At 47.1% G+C, this 26,637-nt stretch overlaps 1 protein-coding gene across 3 annotated transcripts; it reads right to left on the reverse strand.

The window, feature by feature from the left end:
- Positions 1-874: 874 nt before the first annotated feature.
- On the reverse strand, positions 875-23,313 carry NR1I2 (nuclear receptor subfamily 1 group I member 2). Of its 3 annotated transcripts, XM_058731281.1 has the most exons (11): positions 23,139-23,313; positions 23,012-23,067; positions 14,524-14,755; positions 10,666-10,884; positions 9,429-9,562; positions 7,907-8,094; positions 6,509-6,783; positions 4,647-4,789; positions 4,362-4,478; positions 3,871-3,976; positions 875-2,499 (listed from the first exon to the last, which is right to left on the reverse strand). In XM_058731281.1, the coding sequence occupies exons 4-11, from the start codon at positions 10,818-10,820 to the stop codon at positions 2,355-2,357; spliced, it is 1,263 nt and encodes a 420-aa protein (XP_058587264.1). In that variant the 5' UTR covers positions 10,821-10,884; positions 14,524-14,755; positions 23,012-23,067; positions 23,139-23,313; the 3' UTR covers positions 875-2,354. The 3 variants fall into 3 exon arrangements, with proteins under 3 accessions (XP_058587264.1, XP_058587263.1, XP_058587266.1); XM_058731280.1 differs by lacking the exon at positions 14,524-14,755; XM_058731283.1 differs by lacking the exons at positions 14,524-14,755; positions 23,012-23,067.
- Positions 23,314-26,637: the final 3,324 nt, after the last annotated feature.

A 26,637-nucleotide genomic window follows, 5' to 3' on the forward strand; every position in this document is an offset into this window, starting at 1 on the left:
CTAATTACAGGGATGGACTCCATCCTCACCTAAGGCAAAACCTAGTAAATGAATAGCAGCCATTGGGATGCCTAGAAACGGACAGTTCTAGGTGTTCAAAGGCTCAGGAAAGGGAGTAATAGAGTAATCCAAATGTTAGAGAGTAGGCAAGTTGAACCTGGTTCCTAGCCCTATAAACTCAAAATCCACAAAGTATTCTATGTGAGCTATTTGGTGTTTCTCACCTTGAATCTAAACTCCACTTGGACTACAATAGTTTTTATAATATACATAGCTCCTATGTTCATATCCGTTCAGCTGCCCACATATTTTTAAGATCAATATGAGCACATGGGAGTTTACATCTCATCTTAATTTCGCCTTACTGTAGCCTACATTTAACAACTGTTCTGGGCTCTTGAATTCATAGCACACTCAAAATTATTTCAATGGGGGAAGAGGAGATGCATGTGATTTATGAATACAGTTGAATGAAATTTATATTTCCAAAAGAGTATAATTAGACAAAATTCCCGGGAACAAAATCTGTATTCATTGTATCTGGAGAGAGGAGCTCTTTTTTCCTCAGTTTCTTTTCTAAAAATGAGTGTGTTCTATATCCTTCCTCTTTTTTCCTCAGTTTCTTTTCTAAAAATGAGTGTGTTCTATATCCTTGATGCAGAAGAGGCTAAGTCTGGAGGGGTGGAAAGAAATATGCTTGCTTGATTTATAGTATCAGTGATTTCTTATGTTCTCAAAGTTTGGCCACCTTCTTGTAAAATGATAAGTATCTGTTCCTCAAAATTCAGTTATAACACTTACAGCTTCATTTGCATCAAAACATTAGACATTTAAAATTAATTCAATTACTACATTTAAAATTTATATATATATATATGTACACAAACACACAATTGGGGAAATGTAGCATTTTTATATGGTTTTTACATGGAATAATCATGAGCAAACCAGGTGAAATCATTTTTATGTTTTTACACCAATAGCCTTTAGATGTGTAAAGGGCAATAGTAAAATAAGTAGTAAAGAAATATATAATAATACTTCTATTTTCCCACCTCCACATTTATTTCTCCCCCAGAAAAAAAGGCAAAAAAAGGTTTACATCTCTAGCCAAAAGTTATTTAAGTCCTCTTGCCTTTATTTGACACTAAACTCAGGAACCTATTTGCTAAGCCTGTCCTTGGGTATAGAATGCCTTTTGTGAAATTAGTCAAAATATAATTTGCACAAAGGGCAAAAACATTTTTAGTCAAAATGGCTATAAACAACGCAAACACTTTCATGCTCTGTAGCTTTCAAAATAGACGTGTAAACAGGAACATACGGTGCATGTGTATCTAGACGGTTTATTAACTGCCTGCCAGTGTAGCCTTGTCACACAAAGCACCCCTGTGTTCCAGCCTCAGGAGAAAAGCCAAGCCCCCCCAGTCCATATGCGGAGCAGACCTACACCAAGGCACACACATATGCACACAGCCAGTTCGGTCCCATGAACACACGTTCCAGAGGTCCCTCACTTGGGTCCTCAAGTGCATGCAGAACCCCACATGGCATTCACAGAAATTCCTTGTGTTTCTTATGTCAATTATCACTGCTTTTGATCAAAGCTATTTGTGTTTCTGCTTTGTTAGATTGAACTTGAAAGTATTGAAGGTTAGGAACCATGTCTGAGTCAGCATTGTATACCCCACAGCGAGCTGCAAACTGTTGGTGCTTACTAATGTGTTTGAATGGATGCAGAGACACAGAATGAGGTGCCCAGAAAGAAGGAAGAATAGACACAGAAGTCATGACAAGCTTCTGCCGTTTGCTACAGGCCTTCAGGCTTCTCTCACAGACACAAATGCACCTGCTGATGAACACAGGCCTGGGACTCACTGAACAGCTCAGGACAAGAGGCTGCAGGTTGGGAATGAGTGGGGTGGGAAAGACAGGGATACTTAGAGATAGCAGTGGAAACATCCAAGAAGCTAATGAACTTGGGTGCGAGCATAGACTCCCAGATGGTCCAGCCCCAGTCACCTCTTCCCCTCTCCCACCATGACACTAAATCCCCAGACCACAGGGCCATTTCTAAGGGGAGGGTGATCTCGCCTCTGGACGGGCCCAACCTATAGGCCAGTGCACTCTTCATCAAAGTGTCTATGTGGCTTCACTCTCCATGCTGGGGAGACCCTTATCCCCTTCCTGAAGAATGCCAGGCAGCATTGTCAGAAGGGTGGTTGTGCATTCCTCGGGGAGGCAGGACCTGTAAGGCATTGTCAGCTCTCAGCCGTATCCATCTATCTAGCCCCAGGAATGGCAGCTCTGAGGGCTCTGGCTGCCCCATGGAGGCTCGTCCAAGGGGCAGCTGCTCAGCCATCCGTGATGCTGAACAACTCCCGCATGAGGGGGGTAGCAAAGGGGTGTATGTCCTGGATGCGCAGCAGACGCTGGGTGTGCTGGGCGTTGATGCTGCGGAGCTCGGTGAGCATGGCCATGATCTTCAGGAACAGGAACCTGCAGACCAGCCAGAGGAAAAGTTGGGGGTACAGCCCACCCTTGTCCCCATCCGCCAACCCTGGGATTGCTTTGAAGTTGCACAAGTTTGGAGGTGTTAATCTCAGAACATCTCAGGCAAGCCAAGAGATAAGGTTCAGTTGAATTCCTGAAGCTTCCCTTAGTCTGTGGAAGAAAAGGGCAGAAAAGCCTTGGGGGGATTGAGGTGTGGATTTGCACTCTCCACTTGCCCTTAATGCATGGGGCTTGAGTCCTTGTAGACAGACATTTCCATGGGAAAATCCGGGCATTGCAGGGGCCAAGTACATAAGGCAATCTTGAGGAGAATCACTGCCTTGGCTAATGGCTGTGGGTCAGGACCAAATGGAGTAGTTGTGGAGGCAGGGACTACAGGCTGCCCTGAAGATCCTTGCTGCATCTAGCCTGGTATCTAGTGTCTCAGACAAACCTTATGCCTTAGTTTCCACATGATGCCTCCTGGCTCCATACAGGGGAGGACCAAGCAAATCTAGACCTGGTCACCCCCAGCATCCCAGATGCTGAGCTCAAAATAAAGTTGAAGCAGGCCAAGTAAGGACTTGAGGTTTTAGGCTCAGCCAACATCCCCAGTACAGGCCTTCACCCCTCAAGGCCGAGGCCTTCGGGCACCAGGTCATGGAGACTGCTGAGGGGATGGAAACCCCCATCTGGTGAAGCCCTGAGCTTTGCTTCCTCCTTTGCTTGTGACCAGAACAAACCAAGAAGTTTCCTACCCTGTTTGCTTGGGTTTGTTCCTAGAGGTGTGGGCCATGGACTTATCCACCCGGGGCTAGCTCCAGATCCAACCCAGCTGGCTCTGGACCCTGAGGCTCCAGTCCCTCGCAGGACAGTGGTGGCACCCACTCCATGGGGCTATTCTCAAGATTAAAGGTGACAATACATGTAAACTGCTTGGTACCAGGGCTGACACTTCTCAATACAAATGTATTTCTTATTATCATCATTATTGTTATCCTGGTTATCTTTATTATCATTGCAGTTCTTGCTGGCTCTTGCTAGAAGACCCCGTAGGAGCCTCAGGAGAATTCCTGGCTGTTCCCGTCCCTGACTGACAGGAGCGTAAAAGGGCAGATGTGAGCCAGGGAGTAATGTCCATGGCTGGGCATGGCCTCTGGCCCTCCTCAGGTTTCTCTAGTTGGGCTGAAGCTCAGGCTGACTGGGCAGGAGGCCTCACTGGAGGTCACGGAGCAGGGCCCCAAAGCCCCAGCAATCAGAGGCTGCCCCAGGAGTGGCTCCAGTCTGCCCTCCCAGAGAGGCCTGGGGAGGGGTCGGGGCGCTGGAGGATGGGGCTGCTGAAGGGACCCCCTCACACCCTCCCTGCTTGCTGCTCACCGGTGGGCAGGCTGGGGCCGATTGCACTCGATGTAGGCCTTCAGGGCGATGGCGAATCTCTCCTGCAGCTGGTCCACCACACTGCGTTGTACCACACCAGGGCGGTCTGGTGGGGAGGGGAAGGCCGTGTGGTGCCAGCAAGGCAGTGGGGGGTGAAGACAAGCTCAGTTCCGCCCAGAGAGGGCAAAGTGCCAGCCAACCACCTTCCAGAGTCAGAGGCATCCAGGCCAGGAAGTAAGGGTAGCACTGGGAGGGCTATTTATCACCCCACCGACCCATGGAAAAACCAGCCAGGGTCCCGGTCCTGGCCAAGCAGCAATTGGGGGGCAAGGCGATTCATTGGTTGCGACCCACCCTGGGGAGGGTGGGGGATGTGGGGGTTGGGGGTGTTGCTGCCTCCTATAGCTAAGCCAGGGGGGGTGTGAGCAAGCCGGGGGTGGGGGAGGGGGGGCGGTGCGGAAGTGGCCGCATAGGCCAGGTGGGGTCATCACCTGGGGAGAAAAGAGAGATGGCCTGCATCAGCACATACTCCTCCTTATGTAGCTGCAGCTTCTTCAGCATGTAGTGGAATTTCAGCACGGGCTCCAGGAGAAGCTGCTGGAAGCCACCTGTGGGTGAGTGTGGCATGAAGGGCAAGCAAACTCCTCAGGAAGCTGACCCAGACTTCCCCTCACCAAGGTCTTGGTTCCAAATGCCCAGATCCTGGTGTGGCTCCTCCCCTCCCCCTGGGCTGTCCTTCCCTCCCTCTGCCCTGGGGGCAGGCATCTGTCTGGCACCTGCAGTGTCCTCCAAACAGTAGGACAGCCGACCGCACTCCCAGGTTCCAGTCTCTGCGTTGAACACTGTGTTGAATCTCAGTTGGCACAGCTCAAAGGTGGCCCCCTTCAGCAGGGAGATCTGGTCTTCTATGGGCAGGTCCCTGGCAGCAAGGATGGGGGGCGCCAGCTTCCACACGGGGTCTATGGGCCAGCCCCCTCCCATCATGCAGAAATCCGGTAGGGGAAGGTAGCAGGGGCCCTGGCCCCATGAGGAGTCCTGGCTTTTGGATTGCCTCCACTCTCTCCCCTCACGGCAGCTGAGCAGATTGCTCCTCTCTGCCACCCCCTCCAGTGCATGAGTCCCATGCAGCAGGAATATTTGCTTCTTGCTGTCTGTTTTAGATTTAATTTCTGCCACTTCTCTCCAGGCAGCCTGGATGCCACAAGCCCTGCTCCCAACACTGATACGGGCCTAGCCACTCTGGCCACCTCTGACATTCCTGGATAGACTGACACACCTCCCAATCTGAGAGGCGCACCCCCCAGCTCCCCATTGAGGGCTGTTCCCAGTAGGACCCCAAGAGGGAGGACAGTCAGGCTGGCTCTTGAGGGGGCCCTCGGCCTGGCTTTGGTCTCATCCAAGATCCAGTCCCTTGTTTTTTGCACCACCTCCCTTCTTTTAGATCCATAATTTCAGGAAGTTGATCCTATTCTCTCGAGTCTCCCAGTGCCTGGCTCACGACCTGGCAAGCAGCTGGCTTTGAACTCTGTGCTCTTTGTTTCCAAATCTGGCCTTTCTGATTAACTGTGACCCTGTGCAAGTTCCGTGACCGGGGTGAACCTCAGTTTTCTATTTGTAGAATGAAGGTGACAGTAATGTGTACCTCCAAGGGTGACTGTGCTCACAACTGTGGTCACAAGAAATGGCAAGTAACCTCACACCTTGATGTTACATTGTGGGTCATCAGATGTCAGTGGGGATCTGCGAGATCCACACATGGAAGTAGGCCTTTCTCCCTACTCCCTTGCCCTAATTTGCTACAATCTGACCGGTGGCCACCCCATTAAATAAGGCCTGTGTGTCACCCACAGGCCACAAGGGGAACTGGTGGGGTCCTGGAATATGACCTAACCTCTACCTACTGATGGAATCAGGGGCTTCTTGTATGTGTGACTCAGCTGTAGCTCACCAGGCCTGGCAAGACCAGTGCTCGGACGGAAGAATATGCCTGTCCAGACCTGACAGACTACATATCACGGGGCCATGGTTGCCACCACACCAGAAGGTCCCAGGGGTTCTTGCCAACCTCAGTTGTCCATCATTGTCCCCATACCTAGCTGTGGGGAGCCCAAGGCTTTGGTTCTCAGGACCACCCCTCTTCCTCATGACCTTCACAACCTTCTCTTGGTGTCTGTTCCTGTCTCTCCCTTTCTCCCTCTGGACTTCCTTCCCTTTCCTTCCTACTCCTTCTTTGTTCTTGAACCATCAACTTGAGATGGTCAACTCCTGACCTTTTGCGGGGCAATAGGGAAGAGATTTACTATCTGAATGCCCACCATGTATGTGCTGGATGCTCTTAAGATGTTTTCTTATTTCACACAACAGCCTTGCAGTGGGCGTTATTAGCAGACGAGAACTCTGAGGCACAGTTGGGTTACATGGCAGGCCCGCAGTCTAAAGCTAATGAGCCAGAGGGTGAGGCCTCCACTTCCCAGCAGTACCAGGTGCTTCAGGGCGGGGGGGAGGTGGGGGCAGGGCTGGTAGAGATAAAGGAGGGTCTGTGGGCTCCCAAATGCAGAGGGATCTACCCTTCACCCTTTGAACCTGCTAGCCACTGCCTGCTCCTTTCCACACCATTCACCCAGCTCCTGTGTCCTACCTGAAGTGGGAGATGACTTTGGCAAAGTTAATGATGCCCTTGAACATGTAGGTTGACATGTCAGCCATGTGGGGCAGCAGGGAAAAGATCTCTTTCCCACTGCTGTCAGCTTGGGGTCTGTAGTTCCAGACGCTGCCATCTTTCCCCCGCAGCCGCAGAGAGACCTTCAGTGAGCACAGATCCTCCCTGATCTGGCTCCACTTGGCAGCGTCTTCCCCCGATGGAGTCTGCAGAGATTCCGGAATCCCAGGACCACTGCTGAGCACTTCTGGCAGCTGGCACAGGAGCCAGGAGGTGAAGAGAGGACAGGAGAGATGGCATGTGTTCTCCCAAACAGGTTTCCACACAGGCCCAGAGGGTGTGCACAGCCACAGCTGCAGCCTGAGAGGACGCACAACAGCAGGTACGTACACGCACACACACACACACACACACACAGAGCACTTGTTTCTTCTCTCTGGGCTTCCACTGTCGGGTGGTGCACTTTCTCGATCTGCCTGTCCATGTTCCCTCACATCCTGTCTGGTCTGAAATGAGTTTGCTCTCTTCCCAGTAGGAAGTAAGGGGTCTCCACCTATGGGTGTGTTCCAAGCATGCCTGACTTAGGAAGAAGGTTCTGGGAGCTACAGATAGAAAGAACAGATTTCTGGGGCGCCTGGGTGGCTCAGTAGGTTGAGTGTCCGACTTTGGCTCAGATCATGATCTCGTGGTTTGTGAGTTCAAGCCCCGTGTTGGGCACTGTGCTGACAGCCTGGAGCCTACTTTGGATTCTGTGTCTCCCTCTCTCTCTGCTCCTGCCTTGTCCACGCTCTGTCTCTCTCTCTCTCAAAAATAAATAAAAACATTAAAAAAACAGAAAGAAAGAAATAACAGACTTCTGGGGCCACTGACTTCCAGCTCTCTGAATGGAGCAGGCCACCCAAAATACTTGTGAGCACAGAGGAGGAGGGGGACACTGGGATCAAACATGGCTAATGTTACTGGGGTCACAAATGTTTCTTAAATCTGTAAAACCCGTCACAAATGCCACCCCCATGGTCCTGACCCTGTCCTCATAAAGCCCTGAATGCCAACAGCCCTGGGGCTACTCAGCTTTCCAAAACTCTATTTATGGCTCAGACCCAATTGCTACCTGCTCTGGAGGGAGAGAAAAGAAATTCTCAAACCTGAACTTGTGTCAGAATCACCTAGGTGTTCCTGTCAAAACACTGACTGCTGGGCCCTCCCTCAGAGTTTCTGACTCAGCAGGTCTGGGAGGATCTGAGAACTGGCCTTCTAACAATTTCCAAGGGACACTGCTGCTGTTGGGGCAGGAGCCACTCTTTGAGAACCCCTGGGCACAAGACTGGGGTTTTGAAGAGCTAGCATAATGGCTGAGCCAACTGGAAATCCTCATACCCGGAAATCCTTGAAGTGGGAGAAGGTGGTGTCAAAGGTTTTCGTCTGAGCATCCATCAGCTCTCTGATCATTGTCTGCTGTTCCTCAGTCAGACTCTTGGCTTCCAGGGGCTGAGTGCCCATTCGTTCTCTCTTCTTCCTCCTGATCAAGGCCCGCCTCTGCTCCACAGCCGCGTCCGACATGATCACTGCGGGGATAACCAGAAGCAAGCGCAAGCACCTGCTAGAGCTTGGCTGCACTTTGCGACAGCAGGAGGGGATGTGCTGGTGACAAAACCCCCGCCTTTCCCAGACTGTGGGCTCCCCTGCGTAAGGGGAGAGAATGAGGTGTAGCTGGTGTGCTGTGCACGGCAGTGGGTTTTGGGACAACATTGTAGAACGGTGGGAAGAACTTGGGCCGCAGAATCAGAAGGTGCTCGGTTTGCACGACAGCTTTGCCATTTACTAGCTGTGACCTTGAGCAAGCTCCTTACCGGCTCTTGGCTTCAGTTTCCTTCTTCATAATATGGAGTGGCAATGCTTACCTCACACCATTGCTTCGATGAGGCATTGGGTAGAAAATGCCTAACAGAGCTCCTGGCACGTAATAAGTGGTCAGTAGCACTTGATAGTATTTTTTTTCTTGGTGGATTAGATACCAATAAGACTCCTCAGAGTCCCCCAAGGTATCTGGGTCTCCAAGACCCTAGCGAGCTGGGACCACTGCTTAGCAAGAAATATCAACTCCAGCCACTTCCTATGTAGCCTGGAGCCTTAGGGCCTTCCGTGGATTTCTGGAGCCCACTTATGTGTGCAGAGAAAAGATGTGGAGTTGGTGTGAGGAACAGCAGGGACAGCCAGGGGAGAGACTTGCTTTCTGTCCACATGCCCAGGGAACTTGTCCCCTGAAAGAGGCTGCCTACTCTGTGACGAGTGGAGAAAAATATACACTAGAAGCTTCCAGCCTTTTCCCGATTAGCTTTGAACTCAGTGACCTGGGAACACAATTATAACACCAAAGCTTGGCAGGTAGAATGAGAGCATCCTCTGGCACCTGTCTGCAAACAGTTCCTCTGTAGGACACCAGGTTTGGGAGGCTGATGGGCACCCGCTGCTGGAAGGTTGGAGGTCATATCACACCATGGGTCTCTGACTTCCTTCTCCCAAAATCACCTTGCCCAATTTTGCTAAAACACCATTAGGGCACTTATGAAGGGGACAAAAAGAATCATGCAAGGGCACCTGAGGGGAGCGAGGGGCATGAGATGCCCACCACACCTGCCGGAGCAGAGAATAAAGATGCCCTGCACCCGTCAAGTCCCTCCAGCAAGGGCCCGTGGTGGTGCGGGCAGATGGCCCACAAGCTCTGCCCGACTTTGCCTGCGGCACCCAGGCCACCTGCTGACCCGTGCACGCTCACGGTGCATGTCTGTACACGTGCTCATACACGTCCCGACGCTCCCTTCCTACTTGCCCCCCCACCCCAGACTCAGTGCCCGTGCACCCCAGCCCACACCCGCCCAAGGCACTTCCCGCCGCTCACTCTCCTTCTTCATGCCGCTCTCCAGGCACTTGCGGAGGCGGCAGGCCTGGCATTGTCTCCGGGTCTTCTGGGTGATCTCGCAGGCGCCCTTCCGAAAGGGGCACCTTGGCCGGGTGTTGCGTTTTATGGCTCTCCTGTGAGAGAACAAAGAGCAAAAGGTAGGTTCGGGGAATACCCAAGCTTCCCAGGCTGGGGGGCTCCAAGCTACATTTCACTCTGGACTCCGCTACAATCCGTACAACGCCACGTTCATTTCTCGCTGGAACACGGGTGCCCTTGACAGGCATTGGCCACGCCTCACCCCGTGGGACCTGAGAGCAGCTCAGGCTTCACCACGTCAGTCCCAAAGCCCGTGCTTCTTCACTTGGGAGATGCGGAGCTGCCTCAGGGCCTTCCTGGAAGTCCCCCCCCCAACCCCCCGTGCGTTCTGGCCCCCCACCCACGACATGCTGACTGGCGGCCCATCTTAGGGATCCTAGGGTGGGTCCTGGCTCTGGGGTCCATGTCCATTCACATGTCCGGCCACCAGGAAGAACTCTGCAGAGGACCAAGTCAGGCTGGCTGTCCTGAGAATTCAGGAGGGTCCCGAGCGGGCCCCTAGGTGGGAGCTGCTGTGTACATACCTGGCCCTGAGGGCAGACTGGGAATCCCTCCTCACACATTCTCTCTCTGGCTTTGCTTTCCTGGTCAGCTGCTCTTCCTCCCGTCTGAGCCCTGCATGGAGCTTTGGCCTCACTCTTTCTTCACTTGGAACAATGTGAGCCCTTCTGTCCAGGCCTGTCTTGCTCTGGCCTGGAACTTATTAATCTTTAATTTTTTCGGACCTCCCCATTTGCCTGCTTCTAGATGAGATTGCTTTGTCCTACTGTTCTTTTCTTTTATGCCATTCTTTACTTAACAGCCACTCCCTAAAGCTGGTTTGAGTACTTGCAGTTTGGCTTTCCTCTTTTATGAACTGATTCTCCATTTTATTCAAGAACACATGGAGAAACAAAGGTATATCTTAATGAGAGGGGCCCTTTCCCACGTAGGGTAGGAAGATGGAAGATGAATTCCCCTGAGATAGTCATGGCTCTCTTGAAACATTAGGAGGCTTTTGAATGGGCCACTGACCCACACTCCCGGGAGATAGGTCAAGCTGAGGCCCTGAAGCAGTGCCCAGCGGGTAACGCAGAACCCCATCAGACATGACCCAGTGTTGGAGGTGGCAGGTGGGCAAATGTTGGCAGGTAACTACCTGAAAAAGCCCTTGCATCCTTCACATGTCATGACATTGAAGTGGTAGCCAGTAGCCTTGTCCCCGCATACACGGCAGATTTGGGGACCCCCATCTCCGTCAAGTGTGCTGACGGCAGGCTTCCCAGGAGCTGAATCTGCTGTTTCGCAGTGCATAAGGGCAGCATGTTTCCAGCTTTCTCCAGGTCTCTCCTCCAGGTTGGCTGCCGGGCCTCTTGGGCTACAAGTGAAAAAACCACAGGGAACGAAAGGGCTGGACAGAGACATGCTGAGGCAGTCCTCACTGTGGTCGCTCACATGTGGTTCTGTGGACCCAAGAGCTGACCCCAGGTGGAAGATTTGAGGGTGGGTTAGACTTGTTATCAAGAGAGATGTAACCATGGCATTGTGTATACAATAATAGGGCCCTGGCACGTTGAGCAAGCACAATGGAGAGAGAAGGGGAAGGAGAAGAGATGAGAAGGAAAAAGAAAAGGCTATCTGGGTTGAGTTACAGAATATGCTAAGATTAGGAGCCCATGATCTGGTCAAAGGCCCATAGAACAGGCCACTTCCTGGAGATGGTTCTGGGACTAGGGAGACCTGAGGGAGACAGTCTCTCAGGCATGTTGTGGCCCAAGCTCCCAGAGAAAGCTTAAAAGCTGTGAAGAAAGAGGGATTTCAACTGAGTAACCAAGCAAATGGGGAGAAAGACAGAGAGGAGCCAGGCTCAGGAAGCAGGAAGAAAATGGCCCAGGTCTCAGTCAAGCTGGGACATGAGTGAATAATCAAAGAACTTGTACCCATTAATAGAGCTGTGTTCAAGAGGCTCGCCCCAGGCAGCTTGAACCCGGACAGCGTGACTTGGATTCTGTACTTAGAACGAGCACAGAGGACGGTGAGCAGAAATGGGGAGCTGTCCCATTCACGACTCCTCTCAAAAGCTTCTCTGTGCACTGATTCTGAAGGGCTGCCACACCACAGATGACGCTGCCTTTTCTAAACCCCAAATAAAACCTTAGTAAAATTTTAACACTTGAGGGGCGCCTGGGTGGCTCAGTCGGTTAGGCGTCCGATTTCAGCTCAGGTCATGATCTCGCGGTCCGTGAGTTCGGGCCCCGCGTCGGGCTCTGTGCTGACAGCTCGGGGCCTGGAGCCTGTTTCGGATTCTGTGTCTCCCTCTCTCTGACCCTCCCCCGTTCATGCTCTGTCTCTCTCTGTCTCAAAAATAAACATTAAAAAAAAAAATTCAACACTCGAGTTTCTGTTTCCAACAGCATGACAGATGACAGCAAGCAGTTTCACCTGTAAGGACGAATTAGAAATTAATCTGTCCTACAGCCCCGACCCTCCAGAAAACTGCAAATAAAATAGGCTGACAGAAACTTGAACTGAACCGGTGTGCACAGAATCTGCCCTGATTTTTCAAATCATAACCCTGACCTCAAATGGGCTTGCTGACAAAATGTGTATGCAGAGTGTTCCCAAAAACCTGAAGCCAAGGATTCGATTTAAAGAGCTTTTGGGTGGGCAGTGTTCCCAGACACCCTCAGAGGCAGACACACTCCTCCTCTCTAGAGGAACCACTTTCCACCTCGGCACAAAGAATCATACAAGTAGTTTTCAAGAAATACGAGCAAAAACTCACAAATCATGAACCAGAGACGAACACAGCAGCCTGAACAAGAGCCAGCAAAAACAACTTACAGCAGAATTACACAAAGAATTGTTCGCAAAGGGACAAAGGGGAGGAGGCTTTTACTTATGCTGTGTCTGACTGATACATTCTCCAGTTCCATAATGAGGGGGTATTAGGATTAATGCCAGAGACTCATTTCAGAGCATTTGTGTAACTTTTACTTTGGCCTAAGCTTACTGTTAACTAGACAGATCTTGTACATTCTGCAGTTCAGTCTTTCATGTGGTCAGGAAGCCCCAGTTAGAGACCCTGTGACAGCTATGCTCCCAAAAACCTATGCTCCCCAAAACCACCCCTCCTGGGGGCCACACCTTAGTGCCATCCTTTCCTGTGAGGAATCCGGGAGGGCCTGTGACTTGCTTTAACCAGTAGAGTCGTCAGAAGTGACACTGTGCCAGTCCTGGGCCAAAGCCACAAGGCCTGGTAGCCTCTGCTTCTGCCCTTTGGGGAGTCCTAACCCACCATGTGAGAAAGTTTAGCTATGCCGCTGGGGTGATCACCTCCTGAAGGGACCATGCGGAGAGGCCATGTGAAGAGGGAAAACTTTGACACGACCAGATGACAAAGACCCAGCTGCCCCAGCCTTCCAGCCATCCCCATCAAGCCCCAGACATTTGAACAAGTGCTTGTGGACGTCCCAGCCTAGTTAAGTGTCCTACTGATGTCATGTGGAGCAGAACTCCTGACTGAGCTCTGCCAACACAGAATCATGACAGAAAATAAAATGGTGGCTGGTTTGGGGGAGTAAGTTTTGGGGAGGTTGTTACATGGCAAGAGATAATGGAAACAGAACCCCTAGAGTTTTGTTAGAAATAGATCTGACCTGGGGTGGATGGGTGTGCCAGCTGATGCCTGCAATTCTTTCCCTACTCCCCCCTTACATCAGTCCTTACAGCATGGTGCCCTGTAGACAGGAAAATTACAATAACTTGGTGACTAGTATGTCAGCCACATCTCTCTTTCATGTGAGTTTAATAAGACTAATTAAATATGCAGTTTCGATTGAATCCAGTTGTGTTTGCTCTGGGCCTTGCACCTGTTCCTCCATGGCTTGGTAATCTGAGCATGCTGGAAAATGGTGCTACAGGGAAGACAAGGCTGAACTTGGGGAGAGAGAAAGGAAGGAGAGTGATGCATCCCAAGGCGACAGTGGAGGGAAATTCTAAAGGAAACGTGAGTTAAGTATCTGCTATGGAAGGAGCAAGAGAGACTTCGGTTAATACTGGGACCAGAAAAGAATCCCAGAGAAAGCTGGACGTGATGGTCTTGGATTCACAAACAGGAGGGAAAGAGTGGACTGGGTGCCCTGCTTCTGTTGAGAAGAGCACCATGGCAGTTGCCAAAGCAGGGCATTCACTAAGTTCCCAGTCCAGCGGTTCAGAGGCTCTTCCACTGCCCTCCATATACACCCCCGGAGCTCCGCCTCCACCAGGGTGTCCCTTCCTGCACGTCCACACGCTGCACCCTGCTCAGTAAGTGATTCTCCAGGGTCACCGTGTGAGACAAGGGCACTATCCTCTCCTGCTCTTCCCTGGCTCCCTCGCTGGTCCATGAGCAGAACCACCCAGCCAAGGACAGACTCTGCCCAGCTGGTGTGGAGGAAAGTTCACCAAATTCTCAACTTAGTCAATGGGCAAGTAGAGGTGGGCAGTAGTTAGATTATGTGGGGTCTGAGGCTTCTACAACTGGAGGGGGTCTTCTTCAAGAAATAGAATACTCGGGGCGCCTGGGTGGCGCAGTCGGTTAACCGTCCGACTTCAGCCAGGTCACGATCTCGCGGTCCGTGAGTTCGAGCCCCGTGTCGGGCTCTGGGCTGATGGCTCAGAGCCTGGAGCCTGTTTCCGATTCTGTGTCTCCCTCTCTCTCTGCCCCTCCCCCGTTCATGCTCTGTCTCTCTCTGTCCCAAAAATAAATAAAAAACGTTGAAAAAAAAAATTAAAAAAAAAAAAAAAAAAGAAATAGAATACTCATTGCAAATACATAATTAGGTACCAAAGAGAATACGTATTTGTGAGAAAGATTAAGAAAGGAAATCACAATGAATTACAAATATTAATATTGTCCTTTGTGGGAAACAGAATAATGGCCCCCAAAGATACCCAGGTCCTAATCCCTACAACATGTGAATGTGCTTCCTTATATGGCAGAAGGGCCTTTACAGATGTGATTGAGGGTACAGACCTCAAATAGGGAGATTATCCAGAAGTAACCGTGTGGGCCCAATCTAATCACATGAATCCTGAAGATCAGAGATACTTTCCTGGGTTTGGTTAGAGGAAGAGATGTGACAGTGGAAAAGTGAGCAGCGAAGTCTCTGCCGGCTGGTCTGAGATGTGGTCTCAGATGCTACATTGCTGGCTTTGAAGATGGAGGAAGGGGCCATGAGCCAAGGAATCTGGGCAGTCTCTAGAAACTGGAAAAGGCAAGGAAACAGATTCTCCCCTAGACCTTCCAAAAGGCACCAGCCTGACAACACCTTGATTTTCAGTCAGTGATACTGACTTTGGACTTCTGACATCTGAAACTATAAGATAATAAATTTTATATCAAGCCACCAAGTTTGTGGTAATATTGTAGCAGCAATAGAAAGCAAATTATTCCCCTCAAATAACAATGATTTTGTAATGTCATTTTTTATACCAAGAACAGAAAGATTATAATAAAGTTTTCCCTCTAGCATCACTGGTCAAAATTTGCTTTTTATTATGATAACGGGAAAATTTTTCATCTTCCCATCTAGCTGAGGATTGTTGTCAAACTTAAGAAGACCTCTATCAAAATTCTTTCGTATAAATGTTCATATAGGGAAGAATTTTGCACGGTCTAAGTTCTGGCTCCACACATTTCAAACCTCCTTCCCCTCCTTTAGCCTGTGCTGGCCACCTGCAGTGATAGTGGACGAGCAGCAGAGTGGGGCATTCCTGGGACCCATTGCTACACTGGATGGGTAGCAGTAACTCAACTTCACACGCAAGTAACCACCACCATGTCAATACACCCAAACTACACGTATCCCCAATTCAGCTGCCCCTAAACTAATCTCCAATGAGCCCATGGCTGACTTCCATCAACCCCTGACTTCAGGGGAAATAGGACAGTGGAGTAGAAATCGTCTCAAAACAACCATGCTTAAATATCTTCCTTTTGAAAATGTTACAAAAACACATGACTGTGGGAAGGAGCCTATGTAAGTAAGGGGCCCAGAAGTTTAAGCTTCATTAGCTAAAATCAATCTCTTCTCTGGTTCTGTTGCTCCTGTAAACTAAGCTACACAACTTGCTGGTGTCTCCAGGAGGGACCACATCTCAGACCGGTGGCCGGCAGAGCCTTCGCTGCTCAGTCTTCTCTGTGTTATAGGCTGATGCTGAGGTCAGGCCCAAATGCCTTGACAAAAATGGCAAAACAGGAAGTCTTCAGAGAGGCCCCTTCCATTGATCGGGCACAGTGGGACTGCTTCGCCTGTGGTTGACCCTCTCCTGCCTCCCTGCTGCACCATTAACTCTTTAATCTTCTTCAGTGACAAGGATTGAAGCTTCTGTCTCTGTCTGGTAACTCTGAAGGGACAAGAGTGGACTCTGGCTCGAAGAGAAGGGATTGGCAGCAGTGTGGGAGTTAAAGTCAGATCTGGGGTGTTGAAAGGACACCCACTAAATAACTTTTTTTAAGCACAGAGATCAAGGAAAGCTTTTGGTAGAAAAAAGCATTACCCCCTCCCCTGTCCCCTCACATCAGAAGAAGACAAGATGTGTCAGATAAAATCCCAATATTTGTGAGACAATTACATGAGAAGAAATGATGTTGCAGACAAGTATTCACAGCCTCCCATCTCTGTCCTCATAAAGGAAACTCCTAAATTCACCCAGCCTGACCTCGCAGCAAGAGGATGCTAAGCAGGCCCACCCCATCCACAACCGCCCTCAGAGGAGCTCCAGGTTGGACCAGGTCCAGGAACCTGAACAAAGGGTCCATAGACTTTCTGGGTGCCTGTGAAGGATGGGGTTACTTCTCTCTCTCAGGGACAAGTGATCCAGTGACCCATTGAGATCCTCTCCTAGTGACACTGAATGCAGATATACAGACACAGCAACTTAAAGGGCTGACTGACTGGGCTGCTGACAAAGGAGCCACCGTATTCAAAGGGTATCAAAATGTTGCTAGAACAAATCAGAAATGAAGTAAATCATAAGCTGTTTCCTTTCCTACTGAGGTCATCATCACCCTGAGGCAGAGATTTAAGCACTCCTTGACCGTGCAAACCAGTCCCTGTGGAGTAATTGGGGGCACTCGTATGCCTGTCACGCTGGGCCACTGAAGCCAACCACCTGAGGAGAAGCCTCTGGACAACACTGAATAACCTGCTAAAATTGGCAGACAGAGTCAGAAGCAGAATCATGTGTGGTGTAGGGCTGTTTTCATGGAATGAATAGAATATTATCGAAACACTTAAACATGCCTTCTAAGAAGTTGTCTGGTTTGGAACATGGCACAGAATAAATTACTTATTTTGACCATGGAGTACGTGATACACCTTCTGCATCAGAAAAAAAAAATCACTCACCAACAAATATATGAAAAGATGCCCGGCAACAATCGTTAGGGAAATGCAATGGGACCTCACTTTACACCCATTACGATGGCTGCTGTCACAAACCCAGAAAATAACAAGTGTGTGGCAAGGATGTGGAGAAATTAGAACCCTCGTGCATTGCTAGTGGGAATGGGAGATGGTGCAGCCACTGTGGAAAACAGTATGGTGGTTCCCCCCAAAATTAAAAATAGAACCATATGATCCAGCAATTCCACTTCTGGATTGAAAGCCGGGTCTTGAAGAGATATTTGCACACCTACGTTCACAGCAGCATTATTCACAACACAGGTGGAGGCAACCAAAGTGTCCACCAACAGATGAATGGACAAACAAAATGTGGTATATACATATAACGGAATATTTTCAGCCTTGAAAAGGAAGGGAATTCTGACACAGGCTACAACATGGATGAACTTTGAGGACATTACGCTAATGAAATAAGCCAGTCACAAAAGGGCAAGTACTATATGGTTCTAGTTGTACGAGATACCTAAACTAATAAAAAGCTAACCTCATAGAAACGGAAAGTAGAATGGCGGCAATGTACAGGCATTATAGTTAATAACACAGCATTGTTAATGTAGTCAGTTGGCTAATAATACAGTATTATTTATTTGAAAGCTGCTGGGAGTAGATCTTAAGCATTCTTACCACACACACACGCGCACACACACGCACACACACACACACAGTTAATTAACTATGTCTACTGTGTGGGGCGATGGATGCGTTAATTATTCCGATGTTGGTAATCATTCTAAAATGTATATGTATAGCAAATCATCACGTTGTACATTTAAATATATACAAATTTATTTGCAGTTATTTCTCAATAAAGTAAAAAGGTAGGAGAATGGTTGCCAGGGGCTGGAGCAAGAGAGGAATAAGGAGTTGTTCAATGGGTAGAGTTTCAGTTTTATCACATGAAAAAAGATCGGTTGCACAACAATATAAATATACTTAACATTACTGAACTGCACACTTAAAAATGGCTAAGACAGTACATTTTATAAGTATTTTACCATAAATTTTTAAAACAGCATCACTTGTGGGGCACCTGGGTGCCTCAGTCCGTTAAGGGTCCGACTTCAGCTCAGGTCATGATCTCACAGTCTGTGAGTTTGAGCCCCGCGTTGGGCTCTGTGCTGACAGCTCAGAGCCTGGAGCCTGCTTCCGATTCTGTGTCTCCCTCTCTTTCTGCCCCTCCCCCACTCACGCTCTGTCTGTCTGTCTCTCTCTGAAAAATAGACATTAAAAAAATTTTTTTAAATAAATGAAATAACATGACTTGTCACTAAATAAATGTTGATCAAATATTTAACGAATATTAAAAGGGAAAGCCAAATAGTAGACTGATGTGAGTGGCCACATATCTCAGTCCTGCCTTGCACAGGCAGCCCTGACACAGAGAAGGCAGCTGTGGAGCCAGGTAGGGCTGTGAGGAAGCAGACGGCAGGGGCAGAGATGAAGCAGGAGGAAAGGAGTTAAAGAAGTAAAGGAAAGAAGAAGCAACAGTAGTTAAAAGCACTACAGTGAGAAATAAAAAGATAACCAGGTCACAGTCCAGCTGCGCTTGAGCTTGAACGACCCTGGCTTTCCAACCACATTGGAAATCGGCGACAGTAAAGATAAAATTTCTGCCTGCCTTGTCTTGTTCGTCTGCTTCAGATTCCACGTTAAGGGAACCCAGAGCACGTGCATATAATTTCAGAGCAGGTTCCCCAGCATTAAAGTGAATACAGATCACCTGGGGAGCTTGTTAAATGCACGTTCTAGTCCCCGGGTCTTGGGTGGGCCCTGTGCCTTCTTTCCCACAGGCTCCTGGATGCTCTGGTGCTGCTGGTCTATGTCCACACTTGGAGTGGTAAGGACCTAAGGAATCCAACTAACCCAGACAGAAAATCAGCTGGACACAAAAAGGACACGATGGAGAAGATGACTGAGCGGAAGGCAGAGGGTATGGCCATTCAAACATTTGGGGGGTTCTAGAAAATGGGGGAAGTAATCAAACACACATATGACCGGCGTTGTAAATTGTTGTCTAAAGTCAATATACATTTGGGGGTGAGACAGCTCCTTCCAAGGAAAAGGGGGTGGGGAGGAGGTGAATATACATTTAATCTTCAAATGAGTCAAATCAAAAAGCTTTGGAACTAGGTCACCAAGATTATGGGGAGGAAAGCGTGGGCAACTTGGACTTGAAGCCAAAAGGAGTCTAAGTGGAAGGAGAAAATGATACAGAACTCATGATTTTAGGGATGGAAACTATTGGAAGCAGCAGGATTATAATACACATATGTTTATGCATAATATATCTTATGTGTGTAGATATATGTATGTATCTATACACATAAATGTATAAAATCAGAAATGTATGTATGTGTGTGTGTATATATATCAGAACTGGCCAGAGGGGAAAGAGGGGAAAAAGCAGGTAAAGGGAAACTTACAAAAAAAATTGGGTTTCTAAGAAATTGACAGTGAAGCTTACAAACTCTTGGCTTTATTCGGTGAAGGGAGAAGGTAGAAAATTTTATTAACTCCTATTACACAGGTTTTGTTGTTACAAAGTGATTTCCAAATCATCATCTCATGTGGAGGTGCCTGTGAGGTAAGCAGAGTGAGGCCTTTCCGCAGTTGAGCAGGGCAAGACAGGTCTTACTGTCTACAACTGAGGAAACTGGGGCTGTATGTCCAAGGGCACAAAGGCAACAAGTGATTGAACTTCTTTTTCCCTTTATTCTGATTCTTCCTATAGTGCAAATGGATACACTATGTACTATGTAAGTTACATTTTTGTCACAAAAGTCACCGGGATAAAATGAGATCATATATTTAAAGTTTTTTAAAAAATGGATCACATATTGCACAGGACTCCCTCCTTGGCCCTGACATGGGACAGGCACCCAGAGGGAACTTAGCAAAGATCACATTACACGAATTCAAATATGAAAAGTCAGCTGCTATCTTTAGGTGGCCATAAATGAAACATGGCTTTTGTTCTTCCTGGGGTACAGTCATCAGATTCAAGCTGTCAGAAAACTTGTTCCTAGATACAGATCAGGGTCAAGAGCTGGTATCAGCCCAAGTCAAAAGCACACCCTGCACCATCTTCCAATATTTAACAGGACACAATGACCTCTGATTGAACTGTCTCTTACATACACGTGCAATGTTCTTATCGCCTAGGGTTTTATAGTTTGGCATTCATAGAGATCCAGGAGAATTGTTTCATACATTACATGAACAATTTGAATATATCTCTTTATCTTAATTTCCAGTTGGATATTGTTATTTTGGTGTTTCACAGAAGTTTAGAAGGTATGGCAGGTGGATGAGGAGGTATTGGGTGATAGGGAACTCTTCCCAGTCCCCTTCAAATCATACCACTTAGAAGGCACCACACACACTCCTGTGTCAAAGAGTCCGACAGAGCCGTCTCCAAGAAATAGGAGTCCACACATGAAATAAAAATGAATTAAAATCAGAAACATGACAAAAAACCTAAGACCTCTAAGGGTTTATGAATGGTACCCTTAGAATTGTGCAGTGTACTACTCACATAACTGTATACATCATCCCTAAGACTATGCTTGGTCTTAACTATTCCTCTGCATTGTTCTGGAAGGCCAAGAAAAGGCAATACGACAAAAAAAAAAATTAGGCCTGGCAAACTGACACATTAGTAAGCAGGAAAATGCTTAATAAATAGCAAGCATCAGGGTGTGGAGGAACAGTATCTATCATTCCCTGCTGGTGGGAGTATAAATTGGTGCAGGCACTATGGAGGGGATTTCACAGTAACAAAAATTAAAATGCACATAATCTATGTATAATACATATAAAGTTAATGAGGTAGAGCTACATATGGATGTGGAAAGTCTCCATATGGAAAACAGATATGAAAAGTTTGTTGAATGGAAAAATAGAATGAGAATAATATGACAACAAATGGCTTATTAGTACACATATGTGTATGTGAATGCAGAGGAGACTGGCAACAAATACCCCAAACTAGTTATAGCAGTTACTTTTGGCTTAAGGAGATTAGCTTTATCTATGCTGATTCTTACCTACTTACTTACTTACTTATTGTTTCAAGTTTTTACTTAAATTTTAGTTAACATATAGTGCAATATTGGTTTCAGGAGTAGAATTTAGTGATTCATCACTTATATTTAACACCCAGTGCTCATCCTAAGTGCCTCCCCTTAATGCCCATTACCCATGTAGCCCATCCTCCCCTAAAGCAACCCTCAGTGTGTTCTGTATAGTTAAGAGTCTATTTTATGGTTTGCCTCTCTTTTTTCTCCCGCTATGTTCATCTGTTTTGTTTCTTAAATTCCACCTATGAGTGAAGTCATAAGGTATTTCTTTCTCTGACTTCTTTTCGCTTAGCATAATACTCTCTAGCTCTAGCCACGTCATTGCAAATGGCAAGATTTCATTCTTTTTGATGGCTGAGTAATATTCCATTGTATGTATACCATACCCTATTTATCCATTCATCAGTTGACGGACATTTGGGCTCTTTCCACAATTTGGCTATTGTTTATAATGCTGCTATAAATATCAGGGTGCATGTGTCCCTTCAAATCAGTATTTTTGTATCCTTTAGGTAAATACCTAGTCGTGCAATTGCTGGATCATAAGGTAGTTCTATTTTTAACTTTATGATTCATCATTTTACAAAGAGTAAGTAATCATGTGTTACATCCATTTAAAAAGCAATTACCTACTAACAATAGTTTAATCACTTTTGTGGTTGTTTATTATGTTTGTTCCATAATAATTGAAGAGTAAGTTGATAGTTTGAGACTAGGAGTTGGCAAACTTTTCCTGTAAAGGGCCAGATAATTAACATTTTAGGCTTTGGGGGCTATACTGTCTCTTTTGCAACTACTCAATTCTGCTGTCCTAAGGCAAAAGCAGCTGTAGGTGATATGTAATTAACGAGCATGGCTGTGTTCTAATAAAACTGTATTTACAAAATAGTTGGTGGTTCTGATTTGGCTTGTAAGCCATAATTTGCCAATCCCTGGTTTAGATTGTTCATTATACAACTAACACATATTTTTCAAGTATATTTTAAAAATGAGTATTTTCAGTATATGGAAAAATTAATCTTTCCTATTAGATAACTAATTAAGTAAGTAGTAGCCTCTGGGGCCTTGCTTAGAATATTTGGACTCTGGTCATATCATTAGAGATCCAAGGCCCATCCCAGTGGAAATAATCCAGTCACCTTGGCTGTCTTGGTGCTGACCGTTGACTTTCCCAGCAGCAGAGCCTCACAACCACCCCATGTGGGAGTGGGATAGTGCCTGTCACAGCTGACTCACTGAATCAAGGTTCAGTGGCCTCAGAGGTGACTCCTGACCATCCCCAGATAAGGTATTGTCTTAAAGCCTCTGACTATAGCCTCAATCAGGATGGGCTGTAGTATGGGAAGAAGGAGGGCTTCTACAAGCACATGTAGGAGAGGTTTTTGTCCTGTGGGACAAGGTGTGTACTCTGGCAAGTAAAGGTAGAAACCTCACTGGCCCAAAGCCAACTCGGCCCTAGGACTGGGTAAGGGTTTGGAAAAGCCCCTGAGGGACCCCTCACTGAGGTGGTGAGGCCCTACGACTCCTGCTGCCAAGTCTCAGCCTGGTCCCAAGGGCTGCCAGTTCCCTCAGCGGCCTACAGGAATAGGGCTGAGTCGTTCCCAGCTCCCACAGTCCCCGCACCTTGGTATTTTCTGGATCTGGAGACTCCAGCCCTGCAACGGAGAGGGGGCCGATTGTATGTGTGACTCATCGTGGCTGATACAAGATTGACGTTTCCACTGTGATTATTTCTTTAGGAGATACTTGCATGATCAGGGAGCATGGTTAATGGAACTCTGTATTAAATGGTTATCTTCATGTTTTTTTCCATCCTGGAAATGTGAACAGCAGCAAGGCCAACGGGATATACAACCCTCTCTGATGCTGCTCTCAAATGTTAAGATACAGCTGTGCTCCCACACTTCTTTTGCAGAGAGCTGGGGGGTGGGTGTGCAGTCTGCGCGCAGCAAAAGAGAAAGAAAGAAATCCATACCTGCTTGGTGGCAACTTCTTTGCTGTGACTTCTCCTTTGGGATCCACTTTGAATAACTAGGAACAAAGGATCAATCAAAACCTCTGTACCCCTGAAGTCGCTGCCTTGGTGAAGACTGGAACATTACCTTAAAATTATGCTTTTCGCAGTAGAGCACAATTTGCCTGGGCAGAGGCTGTGGCTCCTGTTGAAGGTAAGGCAGTGCTTCCTCTTCCTAGTTATGGGTTATTTCCTAGGATGTGAGCCAATCTTGTCTCTCACCTACATTTCAGTCCAGGTCAGACGTAGGCTCTGAATGGCCCCCATCTGGCACTCCTAAGTCCCAAGTCCAGAGCTCCAACTAGCAAATGAACCTACTACCGTATTTACTCTCATTATGTGCCCCTACTTTTTTCTCTCTCATGTCTTCACTGTAAAGCACAGGAGAAGGTGAGGAATGTTGCTAGTGTCTGCTTTGTCTAGCTGATTCTGAAGAAATTCATGCATCTGAGGGTGTCTGTGCTGTACCTCTCAGGGAAAGTTAATTCACAATTAGATCTCCTAACCCTTTGTCCTTTGTCTAAGTAAGCCACCTTCCTGGACATTGTTACTTGGCATGAAAGTGAACCAAGTACTGGATGATGAGTGAGGGCCAGAATGTTTATGTAAGAGAGGGACACACAGGGAGAGAAGAAAAGGGAGGAATGAGGGGTTTGAGCCCATAGCAGGGTGTGTGACCTGCAGCTCCACCTCAGGACTGATGGCCGACCAGGAGCCACAGAACGGCCTCGGAGAAAGGGTCCAAGGCTCTGTCCTCCTCTGGGCTTGGCCAGAGCCAGCAGCTCCTCATCAGTCCACCTGATCTTTCATGTTCCCTGGCAGCAGCCTGATGGCATTCTAGCTCTCAAGGGAAAAGAGCAGACGAAAGCCGAAAGCAGTGGGTTTCACAGACTATGTTTCTTCTACTTGCTTTGTTTTAAAAGGTGTTTTATGACTGATGTGGAGAGTGGACCAGGTACGTGCTTCTGACAATAGTAAAGCTGGGTCATTAGGGGAGGAAGAAGGGGAGAAAGAGGAGGAAGGAGGGGGAGCTGATCAATTATATGGTTAGGGATAAGAACTGGGGATGTCCAAATAATTAGCACAGACTTCTTGGGAAAATTTGGACTTCTTTACACTTGTTTCTGATTTAAATTATTTTTATCTTGAATTAGATGTTTTAATCAAGCTCTCCTGAGATAAGAAAAGCAAGAATAAGTATGAGTCTGTTTTCATTTTTTAGTTGGACTGGTTTCTTCTCTTCCACTCAACTTTCTGCTCCCAGGAGTGAAGAGGATTGGAGTCTAGGGTCAACATTCATCAAGGGGTTCCTTGCTTTGCTCTTCCCAAGAAAATGCAGAAATAAGATGGTGCACACATCTCACTGTTAGTGACCTTCAGCCAGCAGTGGTGAATAGGACCCATGGTCCTGGGGACTCCTCTCTTCCAGTACAGTTCCTTTCTATCCAGGGGATTCAGCTAGGGCTGGGGATCATTGGATTATAAATCCCACTTGTTAGGAGGTTGACTTGGGTCTTAGACAGGGAGGACCTAGAAGGGCTGAAATACTGGATTGAGTTCCCAGTGGAAGCAGCCTGTCTAGTGTGCCCTGGCAGCTATATTCAGGGCCTGGTATCCTGCAAAGCTATGACCAGTGGGACACAACCACAGTGGGTGGGAAGACTGAAAAGTGTTAGGAACTCATTCCAGGAAACTTTGATCTCCAAGTTTAAAGGAGGCCTTTCTGGGAGCACAGAGTATTTCTAATGCAGTGAAAATACTCTTATATGATGCTATAATGATGTATACATGTCAATGTACATTTATCCAAACCTATAAACACACAACACCAAGAATGAACTCTAATGTAAACTATAGACTTTGAGTGATTATGATGTGTCAGTGTCAGTTCCTTGATTGTCACAAATGTACCATTCTGGTGGGGGATGTTGATAATGGGGCAGGCTATGAGGCTATGTGTGTGCAGGAACAGAGACTAAATGGGGAATCTCTGTACCTTCCTCTCAATTTTGTTGCGAATCTATAACTACCCTAAAAAAAAGTCTTTAAAAAAATAGGCCTTTTTGTAAAAACAGGCATTTCTGTGTTCATGAAAAAAAAAAAAAAAAAAAAAAAAGGGCATGATCCCAGCTCAGGTGGGGCAGCTTGCCAGAAGTCCTTGGGTTGTGGGCAAAATACATAGCTTTCATCATCTCTCAAATCTCTCCTGGCTCACAAGGGCCGGCCTTATCTCACTTAGAAAAAATGGTGAATTATTTACAGCAGAAGCAGGGAACTAAGAACAGGTTATAAAACCACTGAGGCAAAGAAACTATTCTCAGATTCTGCAGGGATCTTCTAGAAGGGTCTCTTGTGAGCTCATGGACCAGAAGACAGGAGGAAGGCTGTGGAACTGCCTGGCATCTGCAGTCTGCAAGCACTGCTTCAACATTAGGCATGCCTCTAAGCTAAGAAAACAGCTGGATAAGACACTGCAATTATTAAGGACAGCGTACAGATGCCCCACAACTAGGGTCTGAATCCATCTCAAGCACAGCTGGAAAGTAGGAGAAATTTGAGTCTCTGACCTCCGTTCTACACGTTGTCTGCTGCAGCAACCAGAAACATGGAGCTCCTAAGCCACTCTTCAGAGGAAAACAGATCTGATTAACCTAGGAATTATCCTTAGTGTGAATTCACGGAATGTGTTACCTGTTCAAGGAATATTTATATTTAGAAAGAACAACAAAGCTAGTCTACTAAAGGAGTGTTTCACTATAGGAGGAGTCTGAGGACAACAGGTGTTTATCAACCAAGCAAGTGGTCCTTCTCAAAACCTCTTAGGATTTCTCTGGGATGTGCTCAGGTAGGTGGTGAAAGCTTAGGGTTTTCTCAGGTCTTTTCTGAACATGTGTCCTGACCTGGACAAGTATGTTTCTTTCTAAATCTTTCTTTGTATTTCTGTGGTGTTGGTTGTTATTTCTCCTCTTTCATTTCTGGTTGTGTTTGAGCGCTCTCTCTCTCTCTCTCTCTCTCTCTCTCTCTGTCTCGTCTAGTTTATCAATTTTGTTGATTTTTTTCAAAGAAGCAGATCCTGGTTTCATTGATCTATTCTATTTTTTTTTTAAGTTTCTATTTGTTTATTTCTGCTCTAATCTTTATTATGTCCTTCCTTCTACTGGTTTGAGGTTTCATTTGTTGTTATTTTTAACGTTTTTTGTTCTAATTTTAAAAAATATTTTATTATTTATTTTTGAGAAAGAAAGAGAGAGAGCATGAGCAGGAGAGGAGCAGAGAGAGAGGGAGACACAAAATCTGAAGCAGCTCCAGGCTCTGAGCTGTCAGCCCTGAGACCGACATGGGCCTTGAACTCACAAACTGCAAGATCATGACCTGAGCTGAAGTCAGACGCTTAACTGACGGAGCCACCCAGGCACCCTTGTTTGTTCTTTTTCTTGGTCTTTAGGTGTAAGGTTAGGTTGTTGGAGATTTTTCTTGCTTCTTGAGGTAGGCCTGTATTACTCTAAACTTCCCTCTTTTTTAAAAGTTTTAATTTAAATTCCAGTTAGGTAACATACAGTGTAATATTAGTTTTAGGTATACAATAT

Source organism: Neofelis nebulosa, chromosome 5 (assembly GCF_028018385.1).
Source record: "Neofelis nebulosa isolate mNeoNeb1 chromosome 5, mNeoNeb1.pri, whole genome shotgun sequence".
Lineage (NCBI taxonomy): Eukaryota > Metazoa > Chordata > Mammalia > Carnivora > Felidae > Neofelis > Neofelis nebulosa.